Genomic DNA, 12641 nt, shown 5'->3' with positions numbered 1-12641 from the left:
TACGTGAGAGAGAGAGGTAGAGTCTTTGGAGCAAAACTGTAAGCTGACAGAAGGGAGTTTTCCATCTAACTTCATTGTGACAACTTCTGACATGTCTATTTCTATAACACCATCTAACAGCTTTAGCTTCTGACAAGCATATTTCTATGACATCTCTAGACAGGTCTACGGAAACGTCCCAAATGGCACCTTGTTCCCTATATAGTGCACTACTTTTGAACAGAACCATAGGGAATAGGGTGCAATAAACAGGGAATACCTCCTACACTGCAACTCTGAGTGAGATCACCTCCATAAGACAGTCACTGCATAGGAACCATAAGACAGTCACTGTATAGGAACCATAAGACAGTCACTGTATAGGAACCATAAGACAGTCACTGTAAAGGAACCACAAGACAGTCACTGTATAGGAACCACAAGACAGTCACTGTATAGGAACTATAAGACAGTCACTGCATAGGAACCATAAGACAGTCACTGCATAGGAACCATAAGACAGTCACTGCATAGGAACCATAAGACAGTCACTGTATAGGAACCACAAGACAGTCACTGTATAGGAACCATAAGACAGTCACTGTATAGGAACCATAAGACAGTCACTGTATAGGAACCATAAGACAGTCACTGCATAGGAACCATAAGACAGTCACTGTATAGGAACCATAAGACAGTCACTGCATAGGAACCATAAGACAGTCACTGTAGGAACCCTCTAGAACCACAAGACAGTCACTGTATAGGAACCATAAGACAGTCACTGTATAGGAACCATAAGACAGTCACTGCATAGGAACCATAAGACAGTCACTGCATAGGAACCATAAGACAGTCACTGCATAGGAACCATAAGACAGTCACTGCATAGGAACTATGAGAAAAAAGGAAAGGAGGAAGGAAGGAACTTCACTTTTTCGCTCCACTCCCTCCATCCCTCCCCTTCACTCTCTCCCTCCATCTCTCTCTCCCTCCATCTCTCTCTCCCTCCCCTCACTCCACTCACTTCCATCCCTCCCCTTCACTCTCTCCCTCCATCTCTCTCTCCCTCCATCCCTCTCTCCCTCCCCTCACTCCACTCACTTCCATCCCTCCCCTTCACTCTCTCCCTCCATCTCTCTCTCCATCCCTCTCTCCCTCCCCTCACTCCACTCACTTCCATCCCTCCCCTTCACTCTCTCCCCTCCATCCCTCTCTCCCTCCCCCTCACTCCACTCACCTCCATCCCTCCCCTTCACTCTCCTCCATCTCTCTCTCCTCCATCTCTCTCTCCCTCCCCTCACTCCACTCACTTCCATCCCTCCCCTTCACTCTCTCCCTCCATCTCTCTCTCCCTCCATCCCTCTCTCCCTCCCCCTCACTCCACTCACTTCCATCCCTCCCCTTCACTCTCTCCCTCCATCTCTCTCTCCCGCCCTCCCTCCCCTCACTCCACTCACTTCCATCCCTCCCCTTCACTCTCTCCCTCCATCCCTCTCTCTCTCCCTCCATCCCTCCCTCTCTCCTCCATCCCTCCCTCCCTCCCTGCCTCATAATTTGCTCCAGTGCTTACTCAGCGTGTGTGTGTGAGTATCACATCAGCCTCTACAGCTTACAGGATGATTCACCAAAGGTCTCCAGACTAACCCTGTCTATCCCCTCAGAATGCTAACCCTGTCTATCCCCTCAGAATGCTAACCCTGTCTATCCCCTCAGAATGCTAACCCTGTCTATCCCCTCAGAATGCTAACCCTGTCTATCCCCTCAGAATGCTAACCCTGTCTATCCCCTCAGAATGCTAACCCTGTCTATCCCCTCAGAATGCTAACCCTGTCTATCCCCTCAGAATGCTAACCCTGTCTATCCCCTCAGAATGCTAACCCTGTCTATCCTCTCAGGATTATAAACTTAATTCTGAAAGTATTCCCAGAACTCTAGAAGCTCTAAATGTATCGTTTAGCGTTCTGCATGGCTAATAACCCCTATTAATCTACTCTCTCATGATTAGGCCCTGTAGTCTACACACACACACACACACACACACACGAAACACACACACACACACACACACACACACAGAAACACACACACGCACACACACCTATGAATTAGCCCCTCTAGTCGCAACAGCGTGTGCACACACACACTCACTAGTCTCCACAGCACAAGGCTATAAATGACTGTACAGCTTTACATAGAACTCGGGGTTTACCCGATATTAAACTCAAACACTGGAAACAAGCCTGCCTAATGGGACTTTGTTTGATTCCCATTCCAACACTTACAAATTAATATTATGAAATTCAAACTTCTCAATTTCAGTTAATCCCTCTCGAGTGTTGAATTAACAGTTTAAAAGAGGGTTGACTCCTGTGGACGAGGGTTTGGAGCCTTGTGTTGGTTTGAACGCCATCGAACTCAATTATAATACTATGTCGCCATCTAGTGGTTAATACGAGGTAGTGCGCCCTGATAATAAATGGCGTTGTGAAGGTCCCTGGTGGTGAATTCAAGGTAGTGCAGCAACACTGTAGAAATACCCATTTGGTTTTAATACATTTACATTTAAGTCATTTAGCAGACGCTCTTATCCAGAGCGACTTACAAATTGGTGCATTCAACGTAGGATAGCCAGTGGGACAAGCACATCTTGATCACAGTAAGTACACTTCTTCAAACAAGCAGCTGTGAGCAAATTCAGTGCAATCAGGGACAACTACATCTCGATCACAGTAAGTACATTTCTTTAAACAAGTCAGTGCTAGCAGGTGAAATAAGTCAGGTGTTAGTTTAGACAAAAGACCGTAGTAGTAAAGGGGGGTAGAAGGATTACTGTTATACTATTCCAGGTATTCCTTAAAGAGGTGGGGTTTCAAGTGTCTCCGGAAGGTGGTGAGTGACTCCGCTGTCCTGGCGTCGTGGGGGAGCTTGTTCCACCATTGGGGTGCCAGAGCAGCGAATAGCTTTGACTGGGCTGAGCGGGAACTGTGCTTCCGTAGAGGTAGGGGAGCTAGCAGGCCAGAGGTGGATGAACGTAGTGCCCTCGTTTGGGTGTAGGGTCTGATCAGAGCCTGAAGGTAAGAAGGTGCCGTTCCCCTCACAGCTCCGTAGGCAAGCACCATGGTTTTGTAGTAGATGCGAGCCTCAACTGGAAGCCAGTGGAGTGTGCGGAGGAGCGGGGTGACGTGAGAGAACTTGGGAAGGTTGAACACCAGACGGGCTGCAGCGTTCTGGATCAGTTGTAGGGGTTTAATGGCACATGCAGAGAGCCCAGCCAACAGCGAGTTGCAGTAATCCAGACGGGAGATGACAAGCGCTCTCTCTCTCTCTCTCTCTCTCTCTCTCTCTCTCACACACATTCATACACTCCCATATGCTCTCACTCTCGCTCACACACACACACACACACACACACACACACATATAGTGAGGGAAAAAAGTATTTGATCCCCTGCTGATTTTGTACGTTTGCCCACTGACAAAGAAATTATCAGTCTATAATTTTAATGGTAGGTTTATTTGAACAGTGAGAGACAGAATAACAACAAAAAAATCCAGAAAAACCCATGTCAAAAATGTTATAAATTGATTTGCATTTGAATGAGGGAAATAAGTATTTGACCCCTCTCAATCAGAAAGATTTCTGGCTCCCAGGTGTCTTTTATACAGGTAACTGAGCTGAGATTAGGAGCACACTCTTAAAGGGAGTGCTCCTAATCTCAGTTTGTTACCTGTATAAAAGACACCTGTCCACAGAAGCAATCAATCAATCAGATTCCAAACTCTCCACCATGGCCAAGACCAAAGAGCTCTCCAAGGATGTCAGGGACAAGATTGTAGACCTACACAAGGCTGGAATGGGCTACAAGACCATCGCCAAGCAGCTTGGTGAGAAGGTGACAATAGTTGGTGCGATTATTTGCAAATGGAAGAAACACAAAATAACTGTCAATCTCCCTCGGCCTGGGGCTCCATGCAAGATCTCACCTCGTGGAGTTGCAATGATCAGGAGAACGGTGAGGAATCAGCCCAGAACTACACGGGAGGATCTTGTCAATGATCTCAAGGCAGCTGGGACCATAGTCACCAAGAAAACAATTGGTAACACACTACGCCGTGAAGGACTGAAATCCTGCAGCGCCTGCAAGGTCCCCCTGCTCAAGAAAGCACATAACAGGCCCGTCTGAAGTTTGCCAATGAACATCTGAATGATTCAGAGGAGAACTGGGTGAAAGTGTTGTGGTCAGATGAGACCAAAATCGAGCTCTTTGGCATCAACTCAACTCGCCGTGTTTGGAGGAGGAGGAATGCTGCCTATGACCCCAAGAACACCATCCCCACTGTCAAACATGGAGGTGGAAACATTATGCTTTGGGGGTGTTTTTCTGCTAAGGGGACAGGACAACTTCACCGCATCAAAGGGACGATGGATGGGGCCATGTACCGTCAAATCTTGGGTGAGAACCTCCTTCCCTCAGCCAGGGCATTGAAAATGAGTCGAGGATGGGTATTCCAGCACGACAATGACCCAAAACACACGGCCAAGGCAACAAAGGAGTGGCTCAAGAAGAAGCACATTAAGGTCCTGGAGTGGCCTAGCCAGTCTCCAGACCTTAATCCCATAGAAAATCTGTGGAGGGAGCTGAAGGTTCGAGTTGCCAAACGTCAGGCTCGAAACCTTAATGACTTGGAGAAGATCTGCAAAGAGGAGTGGGACAAAATCCCTCCTGAGATGTGTGCAAACCTGGTGGCCAACTACAAGAAACGTCTGACCTCTGTGATTGCCAATAAGGGTTTTGCCACCAAGTACTAAGTCATGTTTTGCAGAGGGGGTCAAATACTTATTTCCCTCATTAAAATGCAAATCAATTTATAACATTTTTGACATGCGTTTTTCTGGATTTTTTTGTTGTTATTCTGTCTCTCACTGTTCAAATAAACCTACCATTAAAATTATAGACTGATCATGTCTTTGTCAGTGGGCAAACGTACAAAATCAGCAGGGGATCAAATACTTTTTTTCCCCTCACTGTACCACGCTTTCTCTCTCAGACACAAACACACACACACACATGCATGAACACACACACACACATAACACACACATACACACTAATAAAATAAAAATGAGGAATGGTTAACAGTAATGAACACCCTCATCTCATAAAAGATTGAAATTTAATCATTCATCTTACTAAATCTTTATAAATACATGGTCGTTATAGGAAAAAAAAACATCTTAAATAAAAGCCTGTGGTAGCCATAGAAACAGTATGGTTACAGTAGTAATACTGCAGGTTAAGTACAGTCGTTTTGTATTGCAGGGTTTTCCCTACCGTTGTAGCCTACAGGCGGGGCCTTTTTCTCCACATTCTTCCCGGGAAATAATCTTAAAGGGAAACAACGTAGTATTTTGTGGTTAGATGGCATTATTTCTTTCTTTTTTTTTGTAACAAAAACATCTATTTTACCAGAGAGAGAAATTTGGGGTATTTTTTTTTTTCTGGTGCAAAATTGTTAGAAAAGAAGCAGTAAAAACCAGCTGGGCCTAAAATGTTTTGGTATCCAGGCAGACATAGACCTGTCATAAGGATCTCATAAAGCTACTTAAGGTGACATATCACCATCATAAGGAAAGTTACATGATACATAACAACTCTCAATTGTGCCACTTGTTGAAATGTATTTCCAATTAAAATGTCCAAGTAGGGGCCAGAAAAGGAGAGAAAAAATGTATTTATCACAGTTGAGCCACACTGTACATTAACGCTGTTTGCTGGGTTAGTAACGCATTCAGACTCAAGGAACCAAGGAAAGATTCACCCATTAGTTGTGTTTGAAGTTGACAGGGACTGTTCCCTCTCATACATTATAGTGTGTATTGAGATCTGGGTCTGGGTAACTGGTCCATGGTGTGTATTGGGGTCTGGGTAACTGGTCCATAGTGTGTATTGGGGTCTGGGTAACTGGTCCATAGTGTGTATTGGGGTCTGGGTAACTGGTCCATAGTCTGTTAACTAGTGCTGAGCAATTAGTGCTTTTTGAGGTCGGTTCGGTTTCGGTTCGATTTTTGAAAAATAATCACGTTTTTTTTATTTCGGATTTGATTATTATATTATTTTTAAACATTAAATGCCCAATGCATTATGTGGGTTGAATGCTGTAACACAGAATAAAACTATTAATAAAAGTCCCATGATGGTAGTGACTGTCCATTACTGCTTATCACTTATTAACCATCAGTTATTCACATGACTTTACTTTAATAGAATATTCCAGTTGTTGTGTATATTACATTAGTTTTATTTGATGACTTTATTATTTCATTCCAAGTCATCATCTCATCTCTACGGAGCTGCTGCCTGACTAAATCACTATTTTAGTAGTTCTTCAAAGTAAATAAGGGTATACTTTTATGACTGCTGAATACCAACTATCAATCACTTAGATCATGTATTTTCTTTTTAGGTAGAGATATCTCGAAGCAGCTGCTCTGTATCGCTCTCTCCCTCCTCTCTCTCTCCAGACTGGACAAGTAGGTTCGCAATGGATTATGGTCATTGTAGTTAATTACCATGTAGCCTGTAAGAAACTACAACTCCGTACTACATCGCACACTTTGGGCTTGATCTGATTTATCTCTAGAGAAACTGCACATTGAGCTCACAGGGGGGGGAAAAAATGAACGAAATGGAATTCTAATAATTTAACCGACGTTGGTCGATTAGTTGTTTAGAAACCAACATTTTGGTTAATCGCTTAGCACAGAATCAGAACCTAAAGATAACTGGACCATAGTGTGATAGATGAATCAGAACCTAAAGATAACTGGACCATAGTGTGATAGATGAATCAGAACCTAGAGATAACTGGACCATAGTGTGATAGAGGAATCAGACCCTAAAGGTGATCAATCTGCTGTTTTGTATTCATAGTATGGGCTGTGTTCAGTAGGGACAAAACGGTTTGAAACAGGGAGGTACTCTCCTGAACATGTCTAATAAGAAGACAGATTTACATTTTCTGTTGCAAAATGTTTTGTTCCAGTATGCCCTACTGAACAAGACCCTACTGAAGTGCTTTGTATTAAATAGTAGTCTCAGACTGGGCTGCGCTCAAGACTGTTCTGTTGTTGTAAGTTCTCTTCTGCAGCTCAGAGACTTTGGTTCATCTAGACATCTGAGACACACTCCTCTGTTATCACCGCTCTGAGAGAGGGAGAGGGAGACAGAGAGACAGAGAGAGAGAGACAGAGAGAGAGAGAGAGAGAGAGAGAGAGAGAGAGAGAGAGAGAGAGAGAGAGAGAGAGAGAGAGAGACAGAGAGAGAGAGAGAGAGACAGAGAGAGAGAGAGAGAGACAGAGAGAGAGACAGAGAGAGAGAGAGAGAGAGAGAGAGAGACGAGAGAGACAGAGAGAGAGAGAGAGAGAGAGAGAGAGAGAGAGAGAGAGAGAGAGAGAGAGAGAGAGAGAGAGAGAGAGAGAGAGAGAGACAGAGAGAGAGACAGAGAGAGAGAGAGAGAGAGAGAGAGAGACAGAGAGAGAGAGAGACAGAGAGACAGAGAGACAGAGAGAGAGAGAGAGAGAGAGAGAGAGAGAGAGAGAGAGAGAGAGAGAGAGAGAGACAGAGAGACAGAGAGACAGAGAGAGAGAGAGAACAGAACAAAAGAGAGCACTTTAAACTTCACACTATTATCACAGATTTAGTACTTCTACAATTCAGCTTCCACTTTTCTCTTCCAATTATAATGTTATATTGAAACACACACAATAAGCAGTTATGATACTCCTATTGTACTAATGATGTTTATTATACTCCTACAGTGAGGGAAAAAAGTATTTGATCCCCTGCTGATTTTGTACATTTGCCCACTGACAAAGACATGATCAGTCTATAATTTTAATGGTAGGTTTATTTGAACAGTGAGAGACAGAATAACAACAAATAAATCCAGAAAAACGCATGTCAAAATGTATAAAATTGATTTGCATTTTAATGAGGGAAATAAGTATTTGACCCCTCTGCAAAACACGACTTAGTACTTGGTGGCAAAACCCTTGTTGGCAATCACAGAGGTCAGACGTTTCTTGGAGTTGGCCACCAGGTTTGCACACATCTCAGGAGGGATTTTGTCCCACTCCTCTTTGCAGATCTTCTCCAAGTCATTAAGGTTTCGAGCCTGACGTTTGGCAACTCGAACCTTCAGCTCCCTCCACAGATTTTCTATGGGATTAAGGTCTGGAGACTGGCTAGGCCACTCCAGGACCTTAATGTGCTTCTTCTTGAGCCACTCCTTTGTTGCCTTGGCCGTGTGTTTTGGGTCATTGTCATGCTGGAATACCCATCCACGACCCATTTTCAATGCCCTGGCTGAGGGAAGGAGGTTCTCACCCAAGATTTGCCGGTACATGGCCCCGTCCATCGTCCCTTTGATGCGGTGAAGTTGTCCTGTCCCCTTAGCAGAAAAACACCCCCAAAGCATAATGTTTCCACCTCCATGTTTGACGGTGGGGATGGTGTTCTTGGGGTCATAGGCATCATTCCTCCTCCTCCAAACACGGGGAGTTGAGTTGATGCCAAAGAGCTCGATTTTGGTCTCATCTGACCACAACACATTCACCCAGTTCTCCTCTGAATCACTCAAATGTTCATTGGCAAACTTCAGACGGGCCTGTATATGTGCTTTCTTGAGCAGGGGGACCTTGCGGGCGCTGCAGGATTTCAGTCCTTCACGGCGTAGTGTGTTACCAATTGTTTTCTTGGTGACTATGGTCCCAGCTGCCTTGAGATCATTGACAAGATCCTCCCATGTAGTTCTGGGCTGATTCCTCACCGTTTTCATGATCATTGAAACTCCACAAGGTGAGATCTTGCATGGAGCCCCAGGCCGAGGGAGATTGACAGTTCTTTTGTGTTTCTTCCATTTGCGAATAATCACACCAACTGTTGTCAACTTCTCACCAAGCTGTCCCTGACATCCTTAGAGAGCTCTTTGGTCTTGGCCATGGTGGAGAGTTTGGAATCTGATTGATTGATTGCTTCTGTGGACAGGTGTCTTTTATACAGGTAACTAGCTGAGATTAGGAGCACTCCCTTTAAGAGTGTGCTCCTAATCTCAGCTCGTTACCTGTATAAAAGACACCTGGGAGCCAGAAACTTTCTGATTGAGAGGGGGTAAAATACTTATTTCCCTCATTCAAATGCAAATCAATTTATAAAATGTTTGACATGCGTTTTTCTGGATTTTTAATTTTTTTATTCTGTCTCTCACTGTTCAAATAAACCTACCATTAAAATGATAGACTGATCATGTCTTTGTCAGTGGGCCAACGTACAAAATCAGCAGGGGATCAAATACTTTTTTCCCTCACTGTATTGTACTAATTATGTTTATTGACTGATTAATGCTGTCAATAATGTTTCTGGCAAATCCTCTGACACACAAACACACAAACACACACAAACACACAAACACACACAAACACACAAACACACACAAACACACAAACACACAAAAACACACACAAACACACAAACACACACAAACACACAAACACACACAAACACACAAACACACAAAAACACACAAACACACAAAAACACACAAACACACAAAAACACAAACACACACAAACACACAAACAAACAAACACACAAAAAAACACAAACACACACAACACACACACACACAAACACACACAAACACACAAAAACACACAAACACACAAACACACACAAACACACAACACACACAAACACACAAACAAACACACAAACACACAAACACACAAACTTACTGTCTGTTTTCTTCTTTAGCAGCGTCAGTGCTGCTTTAGCCTGAAAGACAGACAGACAGAGTTCCCTCAGTTCTGATACACACACAAACACACACACACACACACACACGCACACGCACACGCACACACAAACTGTATTGATCATTGATCATATTAATAGTGAATGTTATTGATAATTGTGTACCTTTTTTTTTATATAGCTGTCTAGAATGGACGAACACACACATCAACATAATATTCAGATATGTACCTTCTTGATAGCTGCCCAGTCTTCCAGGATATCAATGTCTCTCAACATGTAGACGATGAATGGGCCTGAGAGAGAGAGAGAGAGAGAGAGAGAGAGAGAGAGAGAGAGAGAGAGAGAGAGAGAGAGAGAGAGAGAGAGAGAGAGAGAGAGAGAGAGAGAGAGAGAGAGAGAGAGAGAGAGAGAGAGAGAGAGAGAGAGAGAGAGAGAGAGAGAGAAAGAGAGAGAGAGAGAGAGAGAGAGAGAGAGAGAGAGAGAGATGGAGAGAACATGAGCAAGAGAGAGAGAGAGAGAGAGAGATGGAGAGAACATGAGCAAGAGAGAGAGAGAGAGAGCGAGAGAGAGAGAGAGAGAGAGAGAGAGAGATGGAGAGAACATGAGCAAGAGAGAGAGAGAGAGAGAGACAGAGAGAGAGAGAGAGAGAGAGAGAGAGAGAGAGGGAGAGAGAGAGAGAGACAGAGAGAGAGAGAGAGGAAGAGAGAGAGAGAGACAGAGAGAATAGAGAGAGAGAGAGAGAGAGAGTCATTTAGCAGACGCTCTTATCCAGAGCGACTTACAGGAGCAATTAGAGTTAAGTGCCTTGCTCAAGGGCACATCGACAGATTTTTCACCTAGTCGGCTCGGGGATTAGAACCAGCGACCTTTCGGTTACTGGCACGACGCTCTTAACCACTAAAGCTACCTGCCGCCCATTTGGGTGGGAGTCATTGATGGACAGCCATATTCAAGAAATATTCAAGCTAATTTAGGTCAGGTCTGAGGCTGGACATCTCAGGAACACTCAACATCTCTTGGGAAGCCATTCTGGTCTCTTTGACGTTAACATTGGTGTAATTTGTGGTCCTCTGAAGCTCAATTGGTAGAGCACGGCGCTTGTAACGCCAGGGTAGCGGGTTCGATCCCCGGGACCACCCATACGTAAAAATGTATGCCCACATGACTGTAAGTCGCTTTGGATAAAAGCGTCTGCTAAATGGCATATTATAATTATTATATTATAATTGTCCTGCTGAAAAGTAGAAATCTATCACAGGGTTAGCTTTTCAAAAGACTGAGGCAGGTTTTCCTCTTAACTTTTTACCTTGGCTTTGCTCCTTTCATATTTAATTATATCCTGACAAACTCCCCAGTCCCTGCCGGTGACGAGCAGTCTAAAATGTACATCCCTGCCAGCTGACAAGCATACCCATATGATGCTTCGACCACAATACTACAACATACAAAAGGGCTTCACTCTGTGATTTGTTGTACTGGATTTTAACTCAAGCCTGTAGTTTTTAATTTTGGCCAAAACATGTATTTGCTGTGTTGTCTTGCAGTAACAGCCATGTTGCAAACAGAATGGATGATCTGATTTTTTTCGAACACACACACTACCTTCTTTTCACTTTGTCATACAGGTCAGCAATGTTGTTGAACCCTCTGTATTTTCAAGTATTGTGGTGGCAGCATCATGTTATGGGTATGCTTGCCACCGGCAGCGATGTACATTTAAGATGGGTGTGTAGACTTTCACTAGGCAATGTATACAGTGCATTCAGAAAGTATTTAACGGCTCTTTGCTGGATTTTGATCATTAGCGTGTATCGGCCTAATTCTGCTCTACGTGCATTATTTGGTGTTTTACGTTGTACACTGAGTCTCAATTTGGTGTTTGTCCCATTTTGTGAATTATTGGTTGGTGAGCGGACCCCAGACCTCACAACCATAAAGGGCAATGGGTTCTATAACTGATTCAAGTATTTTTAGCCAGATCCTAATTGGTATTTCGAATTTGTATGTTTCTTTTGATGGCATAGAAGGCCCTTCTTGCCTTGTCTCTCAGATCGTTCACAGCTTTGTGGAAGTTACTTGTGACGCTGATGTTTAGGCCGAGGTATGTATAGTTTTTTGTGTGCTCTAAGGCAACGCTGTCTAGATGGAATTTGTATTTGTGGTCCTGGCAACTGGACCTTTTTTTGAACACCATTATTTTTGTCTTAATGAGATTTACTGTCAGGGCCCAGGTCTGACAGAATCTGTGCAGAAGATCTAGGTGCTGCTGTAGGTTGGTGACAGAAGCACCAGATCATCAGCAAACAGTAGACATTTGACTTCAGATTCTAGTAGGGTGAGGCCGGATGCTGCAGACTGTTCTAGTTCCCTCGCTAATTCGTTGATATATACAGTGCATTCGGAAAGTATTCAGACCCCTTTACTTTTTCCACATTTTGTTACGTTACAGCCTTATTCTAATGAATTAAATGTTTTTTTCCCCTCATCAATCTACACACAATACCCCATAGTGACAAAGCAAAAACCATTTTTTAAACATTTTAGCAAATTTTGACTGAAATACCACATTTACGTAAGTATTCAGACCCTTTACTCAGTACTTTGTTGAAGCACTTTTGACAGCGATTACAGCCTCGAGTCTTCTTGGGTCAGCGTGACCATCAGGTTATTGGTCACCTCCCTGACCAAGGCCCTTCTCCCCCGATTGCTCAGTTTGGCCGGGCGGCCAGCTCTAGGAAGAGTCTTAGTGGTTCCAAACTTCTTCCATTTAAGAATGATGGAGGCCACTGTGTTCTTGGGGACCTTCAATGCTGCATAAATCTTTTGGTACCCTTACCCAGATGT

General features: G+C 43.8%; 1 protein-coding gene across 1 annotated transcript in view; it reads right to left on the bottom strand.

Annotated features, from left to right (window-relative positions):
* Window positions 1-6370: 6370 nt before the first annotated feature.
* The window catches only part of LOC121554480 (breast cancer metastasis-suppressor 1-like), a 16314-nt gene continuing 10043 nt past the window's right edge, over window positions 6371-12641 (bottom strand). Inside the window, exons 4-6 of the mRNA XM_045206531.1 lie at window positions 10026-10090; window positions 9776-9815; window positions 6371-7187 (exon numbers count right to left, since the gene is read on the bottom strand). Coding sequence (XP_045062466.1) covers window positions 7180-7187; window positions 9776-9815; window positions 10026-10090 — 113 coding nt within the window. The 3' untranslated portion in view covers window positions 6371-7179. The remainder of the gene's footprint in view (window positions 7188-9775; window positions 9816-10025; window positions 10091-12641) is intronic.

Source organism: Coregonus clupeaformis, chromosome 3 (genome assembly GCF_020615455.1).
Source record: "Coregonus clupeaformis isolate EN_2021a chromosome 3, ASM2061545v1, whole genome shotgun sequence".
Lineage (NCBI taxonomy): Eukaryota > Metazoa > Chordata > Actinopteri > Salmoniformes > Salmonidae > Coregonus > Coregonus clupeaformis.
Note: the sequence above shows the minus strand (reverse complement) of the source record. Positions and strands in the feature narration are given on the sequence as shown.